At 57.0% G+C, this 16,508-nt stretch overlaps 1 protein-coding gene across 1 annotated transcript in view; it reads right to left on the bottom strand.

Moving 5' to 3' along the window:
* Nucleotides 1-16,508, bottom strand: part of LOC125318715 (zinc finger protein 91-like) — a 99,426-nt gene that overhangs the window by 59,938 nt on the left and 22,980 nt on the right. Inside the window, 1 exon segment of the mRNA XM_048289652.1 lies at nucleotides 6,003-6,514. Coding sequence (XP_048145609.1) covers nucleotides 6,003-6,514 — 512 coding nt within the window.

The following is a 16,508-nucleotide window of genomic DNA, read 5'->3' as shown; positions in this document are numbered from 1 at the left end:
GCCGCGCCCCGCCCGTCCCTCGCTGCGGCTCCTTCAGTGACGCGGGGCTGCGGAGATCCCCAGGTGAGGCTCTTTTATTGCATTTTATTCTATTCTCTCTATTTTTTTGTTTTTCTATTCACACCTCTCTCCCTCCTCGGCGCTGCCCTTCTGGCCGCACCCGACAGCGCCCGTCCCGCCGTGCGGCTCTTCAGTGACACCGGGCGCCGCGAACATCCCCGTGCAGTTTTTTATTCTATTTTACTCCATTCTCTGGATTTTATTCTACTCACCCTCCGCCCGTCCCTCGGTGCAGCTCCTTCAGACGCGGGCGGGGGAGACGCGTCTCGGTGCGGCTCTTTGATTATATTTTATTCTCTTCTCTGTATTTCCTTTCGTTCCCAGCTCGCCCGTCCCGCGGAGCGGCTCCTTCAGGGACCCGGGGCGGCACAAACCCCTCGGGGCGGCTCCAGCAGAGCCCCGCCCGCCGCCGCTCCCCGAGGCCTCCCCGCTGCTCCCCGGCCATCGGACACCGCAGGCGGCCCCGGCCCCTTCTTCCTCTTCTTCCTCCTCCTCCTCCTGCCGGGATTCAGCCCCCGCCGCCGCCCGGCTCCTTCTGCCGCTCCTGCCCGGCACGAAGCGGCGGTGCCGCTGACGGGGCCGGAGCGCGGCTGCCCCGCGACTGCCCCGCGCCTCAGGGCCGGGCCGGGGAGTGACCGCACGGCTGGGGAGGGACCCCCGCTGGACACGGCAAGGATTCCTGTCCCTCAGGGGGAAGCACGAACTCACCGAAACTCCCATCCCTTCTCCGTGCGCCGCTGGCCACAGGAGGGAGGGAAACGGGGATTGCGCTGGAGTTTTACACTCAATCCTTACAAAGCAGAGTCCCAGACGGAGCTCCGCTTTCAGCTTCCAACGAGGGAATCCAACGGGAGCGCTGGCGCTTCTGTAACCTCAAGCTCTTCCTTGATACTCGACACTTTAGTTCTGGCCATAGGAAGCCCTTCAGCAGCAATGTCTCTCCCAGCCACTGGTTTCTGGCTCACACCCAGCTCGGAGCTTGGACAAGAAACCCAAAGTCCCAGGAGAAGAAGCTCTGCTGTTACTTTCTTTTTTCAGAGTTCTCTTTTATTATATTTTACATATCATCTATTTTTTTTTTCTTTTTCTAAAATCTCGTGTTTATTCTCTCTTTGCCCCCTCCAGCCCTTGTCCCCCTCCCGGAGGTTTGTGGGGCGCTGCTGTCCCTCAGCCCTTCCTGCCCCGGCACCCGCGGCCGCTCCAGTGCCCTCAGGCCCTGGCTCGAAGCGAAACCACAAAACCCTCTGGAAAGAAAGCCGGTCTGAGGGAAAACCCTGCAGGGGGGATTGAATCCCAGGGACAGCGATTGCTGAGAGTTGGAGATTCCAAACGCTCCAAGGGGCCCGAGGGAACCGCGCTGCGGCCTCGGGGCCTCCCTGGGGCACCGCGGGGACCCCCGAGCAGAGCGACTCTTCCCACCCCCCAAAATCCGCAGCTTTGGATCAGCTGAGGAAAAGAGCTGGAAAAAGGGGCTGGAAAGGGGCTGGAGCCCGAGGGGACCCCTCAGCCATGGCCCGGAGCAGCCGCAGGAAAATGCCCCGGAAACCAAGGAAATCGATGGAAGTAATGAGGAATTTTTGAACTCTTTCTGCTGCTGTTTCCAGAAGGTCCCAGCCGGGTCCTGCCGGGAGGAGCCGGGGGCGGGGAGGGGCCTCAGGGCTTAACTGGGGAGAAAAGTTGAATTGGGGCAAGGAAACTTTAATGGTGGGGAGAAGATGTGAACGGAGGGGATTTGAATGGGAGGGGATGATTTGAACTGGGCAGAGAAAATGAAGTGGGGGAGGAGCCCCCCAGCCCTCGGCTGTGCCCCGAAGGTGCTGCCAGCGGTTCCCCTGCTCCCACCCCCCGGGCTGGGGGCGCGGAGCTGCCGCTGCTCCCCAGGAATGCCACGGGATAAAAATTCCACTCAAGCTTTTATGCTCCCAGTCATTCCCAGTAAGATCCCAGTTGCCCCCAACATGGTCCCAGTTGTTCCCAGTCATGCCCTGTATGGTTCCTTTCACTCTCAGTCCCTCCCAGTAGAGTCAGGTACGGCCCCAGTCACTTGCAGTATGAACCCAGTCATTCCCAGGCAGACAAGCCTTGTCTCCATCCCACTGCAAACAGCTCAATTCCACCTCAAGACAACTCCATCCCACCTCCAAATTTCGGGGTATCCCCTGTGCCCAAATTGCTCCCAGCTGTAGATGTTCCTGTCTATGAACTTCACCCAGTTGTTGTCATCAAGGAAGTGCCAGTGGGCTTTTCCCCAGGAATGGAACACACCTGTGTGGGAGACAGGTCAGGGGGTGCCCCCCTCCAGCAGCCCCCAGCACCCCACAGCAGGTTGGGAGCTCAAGGGACCCCCCTGGACACCCCTTTCCCACCCCTCTCTGCCCCACGGCCGCCTCAGCACCAGCTGCTGGGTGGGGAGGAACCCCCCATGAGACCCCCAGGGAGGGACAGGGGTTTGGGGAGCCCCCCGTGAGGTTCTGCCCCCCCCGAGAGCCCCAGGGAACAGCTCAAGAGATCAAGTGATGGGGAAACGAAGGGACTCCCATGAGAAATCCTTTCCCGCTGTCCCCCCGGCCCTTATCCCCCTCTCAGACACCTTTCCCTTCGTCCCCGCGCCCCTCCCCACTCACCCAAGAGCTCCTCACCCGCAGCCGGGGGCTCCCAGCACCCAGAGCGGGGTGACACGGGGGGGACACACGGGGGTCCCCATTCCTGATCCATCCCAGGGCCGGTTTTGCCCCCACAATCTCAGCTCCCCCGCGGGGTTCCCCAGAGTCCCTCTCCAGTGTCCTCCAATAAACGGCACTGGGGTGAACTGGGAAGCTTTACTGGGAACACTAGGAGCAGCCGGGCGGGGGCAGAGTGACAGCGGGGCTGGGGGGGACACACGACCCCCGCAAAATCAGCGCGGGGATGGAGCGGGGGGTCCCGGCCGGGCCCGAGGCCACGGGGAGGGGCTGCGGCCGCCGGCGGCTCAGGAGCTCTGTGGGCAGAGCAAAGGGGGTGACACCGGGCTGGGGGCCCGGGGGGGCACACACGCTCTGGGGGAGGGGGGATGCGATCCCCGGGACCCCCCGTCACCTCCTCGAGCAAGTGAAAGCCGAGCCCCAGCGCCAGGAAGATGAAGCCCAACACGAAGTCCCTGATCCCCGTCAGAATCTGGCTGCGGGCAGTGTCCGCTGGCATCTCTGGGGGTTCTGCAGAGGTCAGGACCTCCTAATAAAACCCCCTAGAGAGTCATCAAGACCCCCCAAACCCCTCTTTTTTTCCTCCCAGATCTGTCCAGAACGCCGTTAAACCTTCCAGCACATGCCAAACCCACTCTCATCTCCTCCCGGACTCCACAAACCCCATCCCAGTGTCTCCCTGCCTTCCGAGGATCCCCCAAACCCTCTCCCAGCCCCTTTGCCAAGGCTAAAAAGAAGGGTGGCTCTTGACGGAATGCCCAACACCGAAAAACAGGACAAGAGATCGGCCTAGAAGCATAGACAGCTTTGGGTTGGAGTGTTCTGAGAGAAGTGAGCTGCCCTCGTGAGAGGGGAGTGGATTGAGGGCACTGGGGAGGCACTGGGAGGGCACTGGGAGCGACTGGGAATGGAGCGCGCGGCACTGGGAGGCCGAGTCCAGCACGGGGCAGTCGGCGCTGCTGGTCTGCCTGGCAACTGATGAGTCATCAGAGAGACGCGCTCTGATTGGCTGAGGGGCGTCAGCGCCACGCAGGGCTGCGATGGACACGCGCGGGGGCACTGGGAGACACTGCGATGGACTGGGAGGGACTGGGAGGGACTGGGAGGGACTGGGAGAGCTCAGGGGAACCTGGAAGGACAAGAGGCCCCGGGGATGGGCTCCAGAGGGGCTGAGGGGCTCCAGGCTCATCCCCAGGGCAGGGCCCGAGGGGACTCGCTCTGCCCGACGTTCTGCACCTCTGCGCTCCGCCAGCAACGGGGCAACGATCTCGCGGTTGTGCCGGCAGAGCCTGTCCGCCAGAGCCCCTTTGTACCCCACTCTTGCTGCATGGCTGTTCCAGCACTGCGCCTGTTTCTCCCCACACGGGGTGTCCCCCACCAACAGCCCCACATCGCTGGCGAGTGCAGTTGCTGCTCCCGGTGTCAGATGCTCCTCTGCACCAACCTCACCCGCTCGCTGCCCTTCATGAAGTGACACTCGGACTTCATCATCCCCTGGAACACCCCTGTGTGTGCGGGACACAGCTCAGGGGGTGCCCCCCTGCAGCCCCCAGCACGCCCAGAGCTCCGGGAGCCACCCCGGATCCCCGCTCCGCACCCCCTGTGCCCCACGGCCGCCATGGGACCCTCCTGCCCGTGCTCCCACTTCCTCTTTTCCACCCTTCTCCCTATTTCACATCCCCTCCCCCGCCATTTCCAGCCGCTCCCCAGAGGAGTTTTGGAGTCCCATTCCCCCCTTTTCACCCTTTCCACCCTTTCCCCCACAATCCCCCAATCCCCAGCCCACTCCCGCTCAGTTTTAGGGTCCCATCCTCCACTTTTCCCCACTTTCCCACCCCCTCCCACCCGTTTCTCCCCCACTCTTCAGCCCCCTCCTGCTCTTCCTCTGAGGGTCCCCTCCACCTCTCACTCATTTTAGGGGTCCCATCACCCCTTCTTCCCCTTCTCTTCCCCTTTCCCATCGCATCCCACCCCCCCGCTCACCCGAGAGCTCCGCGCCCGCAGCCGGGGGGCTCCCAGCACCACCAGTGCCACCAGTACGGCCCCAGCTGCCACCACTCACCCCATGGCCAGTGCTGGCCATGATTTTGATTGGCTGAGGGCCCGGCAGTGGGGATTTTTGGAGGGGGAACCTCGAGGTGCTGGGCAGGTGGGAGCTCAGCTGTGCCCAGAAATGTGTCCCCAGGGACGCGGGATCTCAGGGGTGCCCATGGCCTGGGGTGACGCTGGCCCGGTGCCAGGCACCCACCAAAGCCACTCTGTCCCTGCCCCCCGCAGCCGCACAGGGGAGAGAAAATGGAACAGAGGCTTCCTGGGTGGGGATAAGGACTGGGAGAGATCCCTCAGCAAACACCAGCACGGGCACATCAGGCTCTAATTAGAGATATTAATTAAATTGATGACACCGAAAAAATAAGAGCAAGAGAATGAGAAGGAAAAGAAGACCCTTAAAAACACCCTCCCCCCACCCCTCCCTCCTTCCCAGGGGCTGTGGGGGCATCTCTGCATCCGGCACCTCCATCTTTGGAGCCGCCAGGGATTGGCTCTGCCAGACATGGAGGAAGCTTCCAGATCCTTCTCTCAGAAGTCACCTCTGATCGAACAGCGCTACCAAATAGAGCCCCAAATAGAGCCCCAAAACTGGGGACCCAGGTATCCAGGAGCTCAGCTGCACCCCAAAATGGGGATGGAGATGTCCAGGGGCTCAGCTGTGCTCAGAAACGAGGCCCCAGCTGAGAGTGTTCTCTGCTTGGCTGAGCGCTGCCTGAGGGCTGGGGCTGCAGCAAGGGGGGACACCCTCCTCCAGCAGGGATGTCCTAAAAACGAGAGACCCCCCACAAGCCCCTCACAACCCCTGGGGCTGGGCTGGCCCTGCCTGGATGCCGGGAGACACCAAAACCGCTCTGTCCCTGCCCTCTGCTACTGCACAGGGACAGGAAATACAAGGAAAAGCCCAGGAGCTGAGAGAAGGAGCGGGAGAGATCCCGCCCCGAGCACCGGCACGGGCACAACAGAGCCAGCCTGGGCACAGGGAGGGAATTTATTCCCAACCAAATCCCAGCAGCACAAGGAGAAGGCAAAGAAATCTCTCCAACACCTTCCCCCCACCCAGCGGGGATCATCCGGAACGGGGGTCACCAGGGCTCTGCCCCACGGGGGTCACTGGGGATCATCCAACGCCGATCCTCCCACGGGGGATGGAGCTGGAGCAGCGCACGAAGCTCTTCCCGCACTCGGGGCACTCGCAGGGCTTCCCTTAGTGGTGCCTCTGTTGGTGTTTGGTCAAGGTAAAGCTCCTGGAGAAGCTCTTCCCACACTCAGGACACTCGTAGGGCCTCTCCCCGGTGTGGATGCGCCGGTGCCTGATGAGGTGGGAGTTGTATTTGAAGCCCTTCCCGCAGTCGGAGCAGCGGAAGGGCCTCTCATCCATGTGAATGCGCTGATGTCTGAGGAGATCGGAGCTGCTTGGAAATCTCTTCCCACACTCAGAACACTCGTAGGGCCTCTCCCCAGTGTGGGTGCGCTGGTGTACCCTCAGTTCGGAGATCCGGCCGAAGCTCTTCCAACAATCCAAGCACTCGTAGGGCCGTTCTCCGGTGTGGACCACCTGGTGCTGGATCAGGTGGGAGCTGCTGGTGAAGCCCTTCCCACATTCCCCACACTCGTATGGCCTCTCCCCAGTGTGGATCCTCTGGTGTTCCCTCAGCTTGCAGTTCCACCTGAAGCCCTTCCCACATTCCAAGCACTTGTGAGGCCTCTCCCCCAGCTCCAAGCTCCCCCTGGATCTCCAGCCGCCTTCCCGGCACAGGGGGACCCTTTCCTCCTTGGATCTCTCTGGGCTGCGTTTGCAGCCCCTCCTCTTGCGGCATCTCCGGGGCTTTTCCTCCTCCTCCATCCGGCCACACCTTGGGAATGACAAATCCTGGATTGGGGAAAAAACAAGGGGTGAGCGCCTTGGGCTGGGGGTTCCTCCTGCCTAGGTCCATCAACAGGCATCTTGTGTCTGTTAAAAACTCCAAAACACCAAGATTCAGCCCAAAATGCCCCCAGACATCAAGACACAGACCCAAAACTCCCAAAACATCAAGATTCAGATAAAACACCCTCCAAAATATAAACACATTCAGCCCCCACAAAAAAACCCCAAAGCACCAACATGGAGCCCAAGAAACCTCAGAAACACCAAGATTCACCCCCAGGAAAACCGTGGATCCCCCTCCCTGATCACCTGCTGGAGTGGGGGGCAACGCTCCTGGGGCTGGGGGGAGGCTGCAGATACAGCGAGTGCTGGAACCTTGCGGTGCCTCCTCTTCCTGCTCCTCCTCCTCCTCCTCCTCCTCCTGTGTCCCTACTCTTCCTCACACTCCTCTTCCTCACACTACTCCTTCTCCTGCTGAATCCCATCTGCTGCTCCCACGTCCATCCTTTCACCATTCTGCTCTCCAGCCCTGCTCCTCCAGCCTTTCTCCTCCTCCCCCCAGGCCCAGCACCCACCCCTGGCTCGCTCTGCCCCCCAGAGCTCTCGCATCCCACAGCACCAGCAGGGATGCAGCTGCGGCAGCTCGGGCTGCGGCAGCGCTGGGCTCTCGGCCGCTCCTGCCCGCACTCGGCCCCCGCCGCAGCCACTTCTGCCAGCACAGCACGGGCCGGCCCGGCCTTGGCGCTCCCCCCCTCCCACCTCCCCAAATTCCCCCACAACCATGGACATCGTGTCCTATACAAAAGGGGACAATGTGGAGGCAGTTTGCACATTCTCCCAGAGCTAATTAAGGACATGGACACCCAGCATGGGTAAAAAGTGAAGTCGAGAAGGGGTCTCAGCAACAGGGGAGGGATGGTGTTGGTGTGCTGGGCAAGGATTGGTTGAAGGGAGTGTGCAGGAATATGGTTAAGGCAAACAGCAGCAGGAGGAATCTATGTGGGAAGAAAGGAAAAGGAAGATGGAAAAGAGGAGGAAGAGAAAAAAGTGAGGACTGGGATGCTTTTCAGCACCATCTTATCCTCAAAATTTGCCAGCTGATCCAGATCTCTTCTCTTCCCGCGTTCCAGGACTGAGAAATAAAGAAGTTCAGGATTTCAGGGTGTTTCTCTGTGGTGGGGAGCAGCAGGACAGGGCAGCACGGGCTGGGGGCCTGTGGGGAGCTGCGGGGCCGGGCCGGGGCTGTGGGGCAGCCGGGGCTCAGCGCCGGGCACTGCCTGACCCCAACACCCCCCGGGCAGGGCCGGCACTGGCCCCCGGCCCCCAGGAGGCTGCGGGATGTGGAAGGATCAGGATTTTCTTTCATCGATCTTGTTTGGGTCACTGGAGAAACGAATGATTGTGCAGAAAGCTCAGCAGCTGTCAGAGGATGAGCACCCACAGGCACTGAGGGGGCTGCAGGAGAGGCACAAGAAGCCCCTGCAGCACTTGGCCAGAAAGGCTCAGCAGGGGAATGCAAGAAGGGATGAGCAAAAGGCCAAGGTGAAGGCAAAGGCCATGGCAGAGTTTCTACAGCCCCCCAGGGATGAACCGCAGGGCCCAAGGGGGCCCCAGCACCCAGGGGACGGCGGCGGCCACAAGCACCTGGCACAGGCATTGCCCTCCTCGGCACGGCAGAGCCCACCCAAACAGCCCCTGCCAAGGAATCAGGGCTCCAGCTGCAGGCCACAAGGACACTGCAAGCACAGACAGCAGCACCCTCAGCACCAGCAAGTCCACCCCTGATGGACATGGATTGTCAGGGCTCTCAGAGCTCCCAGCACACCAGGGACCCACCGCACCAGAGCCCTTGAGAACATTCAGGGCGCCTCTGGATCGAGACGAGGCCGCTCCTGATGGACACAGGGACCTCTCGATCCACTCCGAATCTGAGACCTAAGGGGGGAAATTGTCAAGAAGTTCTTTCATTATTCAGGCAATAAGTGGGAAAGATGAGCAGGTCTGTTTTATTCAACCACTATCAGTAGATGTGGGAGATGGGTTTGAAACACATCAATTTCTGTTTGTTCCTAATTGTGATTGTAATTTACTGGGAAGGGATTTGGGGGCTGAAGTGGGAATGCAAATTCATATTGTCAAAGGAGATACAGAGGCTAATGCTGCTGTACCTTGGTGTCAAATGTCTGCCAAGGCCTCTGCTGAAGGGAACCCAGAAGTGTGGGCAGCCCCAGGGAAATAGGCAAAATTAGATATGGAGCCTCTCCAAATTCCTCTGAAGCATCCAGGACAAGTGGTGTCTAAAAGCAATACCCTGTTCCAAGGGAGGCAAGGAAGGGGTTACAGCCTCTTACTGAGGCCCTGCTAAAGGCAGCGCTTCTGGAGCCAGGCATCTCTCCCTACAACACTCCTCTCCTGCCAGCCAAGAAACCCCACCATGGACACCAGAAGGAAAGCACAATTTTCAAGGCTTCAAAAGCAGATTAACTGAGCCTCCTGCCCCGGCCCTCCCAGACAGGGAAAAACAATTTGAATTGCATGGGGATGTTCATCAGGGCCATGCCAAAGGAATTCCTGGGCTCAAATGTTTAACCCAGTGGCCAGAGAGTGGCCTCATTGTCTGCAGAATTGTGCAGCCCCGGCTTTAATGGGAACTGAGGCCTGAAAACTGACAGCAGCACAATCTCTGATTGTTCCAGCCTGGCATCAAGGTAAAGCTTTGTTAACCAAAGGAACCTCTAAATGGATGAGCAGCGCTCGGTTCTTACAGAATGAAACTTGTTGGATGGAACAGGAGGATTCAGAGTTGAGCACAGGGCAAGGGTTGAACCCAGCCTCCTGTTTGAACGGCCCTGGACACGGGGCTGGCAAGAAACCCATGGCTGCAGCCAAGTGACAGAGCTCCAGACCCGGGCTAGCAGAGATTTACCAGACATTCCCTGGCCTGAGGGAGAAAAGGTGTTTAGGGATGGCTCTGCAAGGGCAGCAGAAGGGAAAAGAGTGACAAGACACGCTGCTCTGAAGGAAAGGGAATGAGACAAAGCGCAGCTCAGCGCCCGCATGCTCAGCTCAAAGGGCCGAGCTGGGGGTGCTTGGAAGAGCCTGGCACTGAAATGCCCTGAGCAGGAAGGCTTCAATATCTTCTGCTAACAGCATGGCAGCTCACAGCGGGGCAGAAGCATTTCCAACTGCTTCAGCAATCCCTGCATCAGTTCTTAAGGCATGTTTGGAACAAACAATTCCAAGATATGGACTGTGGAAGCAACAGACACAGACAGGGGAACTCATTTTACAGGAAAGATCCTTCAGGCCGTTCTGGCTGCTTTAGGAACACAGTGGCACCTCCAAACCCCCTGGCAACCCCAGAGCTCGGGTCGGGTGGAAAGAATGAATGGGAAATAAAGAAACACCTTCTGAAGCTGCTGAGAGAAACCAAGATGCCACGGGTACGGCTGCTGCCATTGGCTTTGGCAAGAAGAAGAGCCAGACCCAGGGCAGATATTCAATTATCTCCCCTGGAATCCATGTCTGCATTTCCTTACCCTGGTGTGATAAATGAGTGAATGATAAATGTTGTCTTTCACATATATGATTCAAACATTTAGAAGTGATGATGGATTGTGTAGAAATAGTGTTAAGGTAAAATGTAGTTAAGTAGAAACGAGATTAAGGTAAATTGTAACTTCAAAATAGTTGTAATATGTTAAGAAATGTATTAATAAACACATGGTAATAAATGTCTTTTGAGCTGAGAAACTACAGAGCCAGGAACCAAGACATCTTAGAGAAACAAAGAAGATAAACCGCAAGCATCCCAGGAAGATTGTTACCTCATCAGAACTCACACCGCCCAAGGGAACTGGCAGCTGCCAATGAGGCTGGAGACTGCGGAGGCACCGGAGAGAGGGGGCCTGTCTGCAGTTCTGAAGCGATCCAGAGGACTGAGGCGGTGTCCTGCTGGGGGAAGGGGCAGAAACGGGAGAGGGGGAAAGGGGAGTGAAGTGTAAATTCCTTTCTGGGTTAATGAATATGTAACAGTTCAGGAGAGTACTTCAGTCCACAGTAAAATGAATGGAGGGCGCCTCTGGCAATATTGCCAAGCGCCCCAGGCTGTGATTTGCCTTTGTTCTACTAATAAATGTTCAATATTATATTGCTAAAAATTTAGCTTTTGTATTCTTTTTCTTCAGCCTTAATCCTCTGACACTAAAACGGTTGTTGGGGAGTTTTTGTTCTTCTCACACTTTTGGTAACAAGATTACATCATTAGAAGGCTTTTTTTTAATAATCCTACTTTGATATTGTCAGATGGGTCTGGGCCAGGGTGTGAGAGTCAATTTTTAGTCTTAGGACAAGAAGCAGCAAAAATCTTTATTGCTTTGGGGTGTTTTTTGTGTATGCATGTGGGTGTCTGTTAGTGATGGCAGAATTTTGGAATGGGTTTTTCAATGTTCACCTGTAGGTTGCATTTTGCAAAACTGGAAGAGCTTTAAAGGAGACTCTTTAACTCATAAACTGTTAAAAAAAACATTAAAAAAAAAAGAAAGCTGCTTGTTGGGGGCCACTTGTGAGTCACCCGATGGCTGCCCTGGAGGAGAAGCTTCCTTCCAGGCAGCCAGCAGATGAGATTTAGAAATGCAAATTAACTCTGCTGCGGGAAGTGGGCATAATGTCCCAGGCTCTCCTTGCCTGCCACAGGAATTGGGCTGATTCCCTCTGCCCCTCACCCCAAGCTCTGCCTCCCTGCACTGACGGAATTTGCATCGCTAAAGGCAGAGCCCACACTGAGCATCTCTGACTCTGCAACAGAAATCCCTGAAGCTGAAAAGGAAAACAGCAAACAGAGAATGTTGGGAGAACTTCACTCACAAAAGCGGGGGGGAATCATCCCTCTCCCCACTCCAACATCTGCTGGCACTCTCTGTGTTATACAGGGTGGGTTTGACCACTGGGCTGCTTTTGCTGACACAAGGTCAGCGAAATCACTTGGGAATGCAAGGATGTGATGATTTAATCAGAGAAGAGCGGTCAGTTGATGCATCCCTGGCTGGAGAGAACGCCCAAAAATGGGGAAAAGATGAACGGCCACCAGAACAAATCCTACAACACCATGGAGCAGCCCCTGGGAACCCAAACAAATTCATACCAGGTGCCAGAGAACCCACTGATCATTTCAATGCATCATTAGATTACAAGCTGTCCTCCAAATCATAACCAAGCACACAGCTCCAGCTCCTGACCTTCTCACCCACCAATCCACTCCCATGAGCAACGCCACATTTCACCCTGGGATGCCATCAGATTCTCTTTCAGCAGAAGGACCAGGAGGTTGTAGAAAATTAAATGACTCAAACAGCTCTTGGCAAAGAGATGGCCAAGGAAAAGTGGTGGAACAGAGAACAAAGGAAATAAGAAAGCAGCTCATGTACCAGTCCAAATGTGGAAAGGATGGGAATAGGACACGTTTCCGTGGTTCCCTGGCAGACCATGGGTTAAACCAATGCTGTTTCTCCTCTCAGGTGCTACAGCAACTCTCATCTTTTTACCATGCACCACACCTTGCTCAGTGCAGCTCATTCAGCAGGGGATCAAGGGCATGCAGGTGGCAGCCAGGCCTCCTGACCCAGAAACGGCTACAAAAGGACACAGAATGAGGTCACTGAGAATAATCCCAAAACCAAAGAAGGCTCAGGAAGAACAGATTAAGGCATTTTTAAAGTTTGCAAAGAGAAGTACTCAGAAAAGAAGAAGAGGAGGATTAAAATGAAAAAAATGAACGTGTCTTTACAAATAGATGGTGTGAATCCCACTGGAGATAGGGCCAGGGACTTGGAGATAAGTAAGTAATGGAAGAAACCATATATTTCAGAAAATGTTACTAATTGACACGAACTACTTCTCAGCCAAGCTCCTGCTAAAATCCTGAACTTCCAGAAGAACAAAGACTTCACAGAACCATGAATATCAGATATTATACAAAGTGGGGGTGCACATTAAGGGGCACATGCATCCCCCCGAGCCGCCATTCAGCTGAGAAGAGAAACAAAGCTCTCCGCTGCTCCTGGCCCGATGGAGCATCAGTGCCTCGCTTTGTTTTCCCCCAAAAAGGGAAAACCGCCCCAAACCCCTTTGGCTGAGTGCACGGGGGGAGAGATTTGTGGCAGAAAACTCCCAAAGTCGTTTATGCCCAGCTTGGGAAGAACAACCCAAGCCAAGCAGAGCTGGGACCCCCCAGCAGCGCCTCTCTGCCGCCCCAGCTGAAGCCCTCGCTGGCTGCTCCAGGCTGGATGGGCAGACTGGGAGCACTGGGAAGGGGCCCCGGCTCGGGGCGCAGTTCCCGGGGCAGCCCCACGGCCCCACGGCAGCTCCAAGGCTCCGCCAGCCGGGATGGAACGTGGGAGGGGGAGCAGGGCAAGGCCCGGGGCTGTCGGTGCCCAGGGGACACAAGGGACAGCGGGGGCACTTCACAAGCATTTCATGCAAAAGATAAAATCATATGGAAGACAAAAGCAAGACCAGCAGTGAGTCACGATTATGAAGTTAAACTTTAGCTGGGAGTTAGAAGCAATTTGTACTGATTGAACCAAAAGACAAGTCAACGAAGAGTTAGAAATTTAGCCAAGAAGTTCAGTGCTATTCGCCATTATGCACCTGTCTGCAACTTTGCTTATAGTAAATGAACTGCCATAAGGACAAAAGAAGCAGATAGAATTATAGCCAGCACTTAGATTGCATGATCAAATACAGGCAGGAGGTACGGACCGTCTCCAGAAGGCTTCCCGAGGCTTGCCCACAATAGAAGGTAGAAAGTTCATGGTGACGAAGAGATCCCTGACTTCATCTTTCAAGACCACTGACTCAAATCAAGACCACCGACCCAAATCAAGAAAAGAATTGCGCACGCGCAAAGGACTAATAACCGCATTTTAATAGGAAGCGGGGAATGGGAGGTGCTGGAGATATGTATAGGATTAATATCTAACACTTTGTGAAATCAATAGAGGGCAAATAACCGGGTAAGTGGCTGGCACGTCCCTAGGAGGCGACTCCCGTGCCGCCCGCCGGGGTAATCAACACACCACTTTCTAACTTTAATTAGTTAGAGAGTTTCTGTCCGTGAATACCGGCTTTTTAATCATTCACTGGAAACGTCGAGCAGACGGAGATCTAGGAAGCAAAGGCAACCCTGAGTCGCTTCCAGCGTGCCCTCAGCCCCGCCAGAGCCTCAGCACCCCCACAGCCTCCCCAGTCGCTCCATAGCCTTCTCAGCCTTTGCAGCCCTTCCATCAGCCGCTCCCTCTCGCGGCGCTCCGCGGCCTCCCCTGCGCAGGGAGCAGCGGCGCAGGAAGCGGAGCAGCCGCGCCTCTGGGGCTCGGCGCGGGGCAGCGCTCAGGCACAGAACCCGCAGCGCAGAGACACTCCCTGCACGGCGCCCGTTCGGCTCCGCGCCCAGAGCTTCGATGCCGGGCAGGCGGCTCGCTCGGGCTCCCTGGAGCCGGCACTGGGGCACGGCCCGGCCCCCACAGCGCCGGGAGGGGCTGGGAGGACAGGGACGGCATTTGGGGGTCCTGGGGTTCACTGGGAGACCCTCACTGGGAACCCCCTTCCCGCTGTCCCACCTCCCCTCATCCGCCCTCTCCCGCCCCTTTCCCACCGTCCCCCGAACCCCAGCTCCCCCCAGCTCGGTTTGGGGGGGACCCACCCCTTTCCCACCGTGTCCCGTCCCCGCCCCGCTCACCCGAGAGCTCCTCGCCAGCAGCCGGGGGGACGGAGGAGGAGGAGGAGCGGGAGGAAGAGGAGGGGCAGAGGAGGAGCGGGAGCAGGAAGGGGAGCAGCGAGAGGAGGCGCCGCGTGCGTCCAGCGCTCTCTGGATCTGCAGCCCCTTCGCGCCGGGAGCATCGCTGCCCCCGCATGCCGCAGGTGACCGGGAAGGGGGACCTCGCTCCGGGTATCGTGGGCGGTCCTGGGAGGGTTTCTTTTGAAGGGGGGAGGGATATTTGGAGTTCAGCCGAAGTACCTTGGTGCTCCCTGATTCTTTTCTTCGGGACGGGGCGGGTGGAGCGATGTTTGGATCTTGCAGGACTCCAAAGCTGACCCGAAATGCCCTTTGGGTGGATACTGCGGGGTCCCCGGGAGGTGTTTTTTGGGGATGTCGCGGTGGCGGCTGCCGGCAGAGCCCCGGCGGTGGGTGGCGGGTGCGGGGTCCCGGGAGCCACGTGGCGATCGCCCGGTACCGGCGGGGGAGGAGGGGAGGAGCCTTGAGAGGGGGGAGAGAGAAAAGCGGGGAGCCCCGGGATTCCCGGACCCTGAAATGGGGGCCTGGAGAGGGGGGACCCCGGCAGCCGGGAGTGGGGTGAGCTTGGAGAAGGGGCAGCCCCGAGAAGGGATGAGCCTGGAGAGGGGGAACCCCTGGGACACCAAAGAGGGGACCCCAGAGAGGGGGGACCCCCGGCACCCCGAAGCAGAGAGCCAGGGGAGGAGGGACCCCTGGGACCCCAAAACCCTCGGCATCCCTTAGTGCAGCCCCAGAGAAGGGGGACTCCCTGAACCCCAGAGTGGGGAGACCAAAGAGGGGGCACCCCTGGGATTCCCTGGAAGTCTGGAGCGGGCAGAGACCCTGCAGAGGAGGGATCTCCAATATATGCAGGGCCCGCAGCATCCAGGACAAGGGGGACCCCCAGAACCCCATAGTGGAGAGACCAGAGAGGGGGAACCTCAGTGAGGGATATTTTCCTCTGAGTCTTGATGTTTTGGAGGTTTTCATGGACACAAGTGTTATAAACATATAATATAATATTGGCTTCTTGCAAAGTATAAAAGTAGATATTATATAATGTTAGAAATGCTTTTTTGCTGTGTAGATGTAATTTTCTCTCTTTTTAGCAAGAATGTTAGCAAGTGTGAGCAAGTAAGATAACCTCCAAGTGAACACAGGATGAGGCCCAAGGAGCTGCTAAGCAACACTTTGTCCAGAGAACAAAAGGGCCCAAAGGCTGCTCTGCCAGGAGAGTCCGAGAGCCGCTATCACCGCTCTGGCTGGGGGGCAAAGAGGCCCAAAGCTGCAATCAGCCCTGACTGTCTGGAGAATTAAGAGATCCACCCTACCATCGACTCTTACCTAGCGGGCCCAACCCCAAGAATCAAAAGAAATAAAACCGCAAGGCAGAAGACTACGCATGCTCTAAAAAGGCGGAACCAAGGAGTGGCCATGCAGAACAGCTCTGAGAAAAGTTTTAATATTAATAGAGAACGGACAATAAAAATGATATAAAAGGGACTCACCTCGAGCATCAGGTGTGCTCTTGGCAGAGCGCCAAGGCACCCGGCCGTTATCCCTTTGCTTTATTTTATGTGTCTCTTATTGTCTTTATATTAAACTCTTTAAATTCTCACACAAGGTATCTGGTGACTTCTAGAGATGGACTTGGGTGGGAGAAACCCCCAAGCCAATGCACTCACCCCTTGGTTTTCCCCTCAAAACAGGACTTCTCATTCCCAAGCCTTGGCCGAATGGAGGAGGAGGAGGAGGCAGTGAGGAAGATGCCCCGGGAGCCCCAGGCAGGTGAGGAGGAAGTCAGTGCCCCTTTCCCTTCTCTCCTGCTCCATCTCCCAGCCCAGCATCGCCCCTGGCTGCAGGACAACCCCGCTGCCGACGCCGTCCTGCCGGGGACGGACTGGGGTGATCTCCTTCCCCTTCCCTGTGGCATGGAGGCAAATCCCATCCTCTCCTTGTCTTTCTTTTCTTCCTTTCTTTTCTTCCTTTCTTTCCTTCCTTTCTTTCCTTCCATTCTTTCCTTCCTTCCTTCCTTCCTTCCTTCCTTCCTTCCTTCCTTCCTTCCTTCCTTCCTTCC

The sequence above is a fragment of the Corvus hawaiiensis genome, chromosome 31 (assembly GCF_020740725.1).
Source record: "Corvus hawaiiensis isolate bCorHaw1 chromosome 31, bCorHaw1.pri.cur, whole genome shotgun sequence".
NCBI lineage: Eukaryota > Metazoa > Chordata > Aves > Passeriformes > Corvidae > Corvus > Corvus hawaiiensis.
Note: the sequence above shows the minus strand (reverse complement) of the source record. Positions and strands in the feature narration are given on the sequence as shown.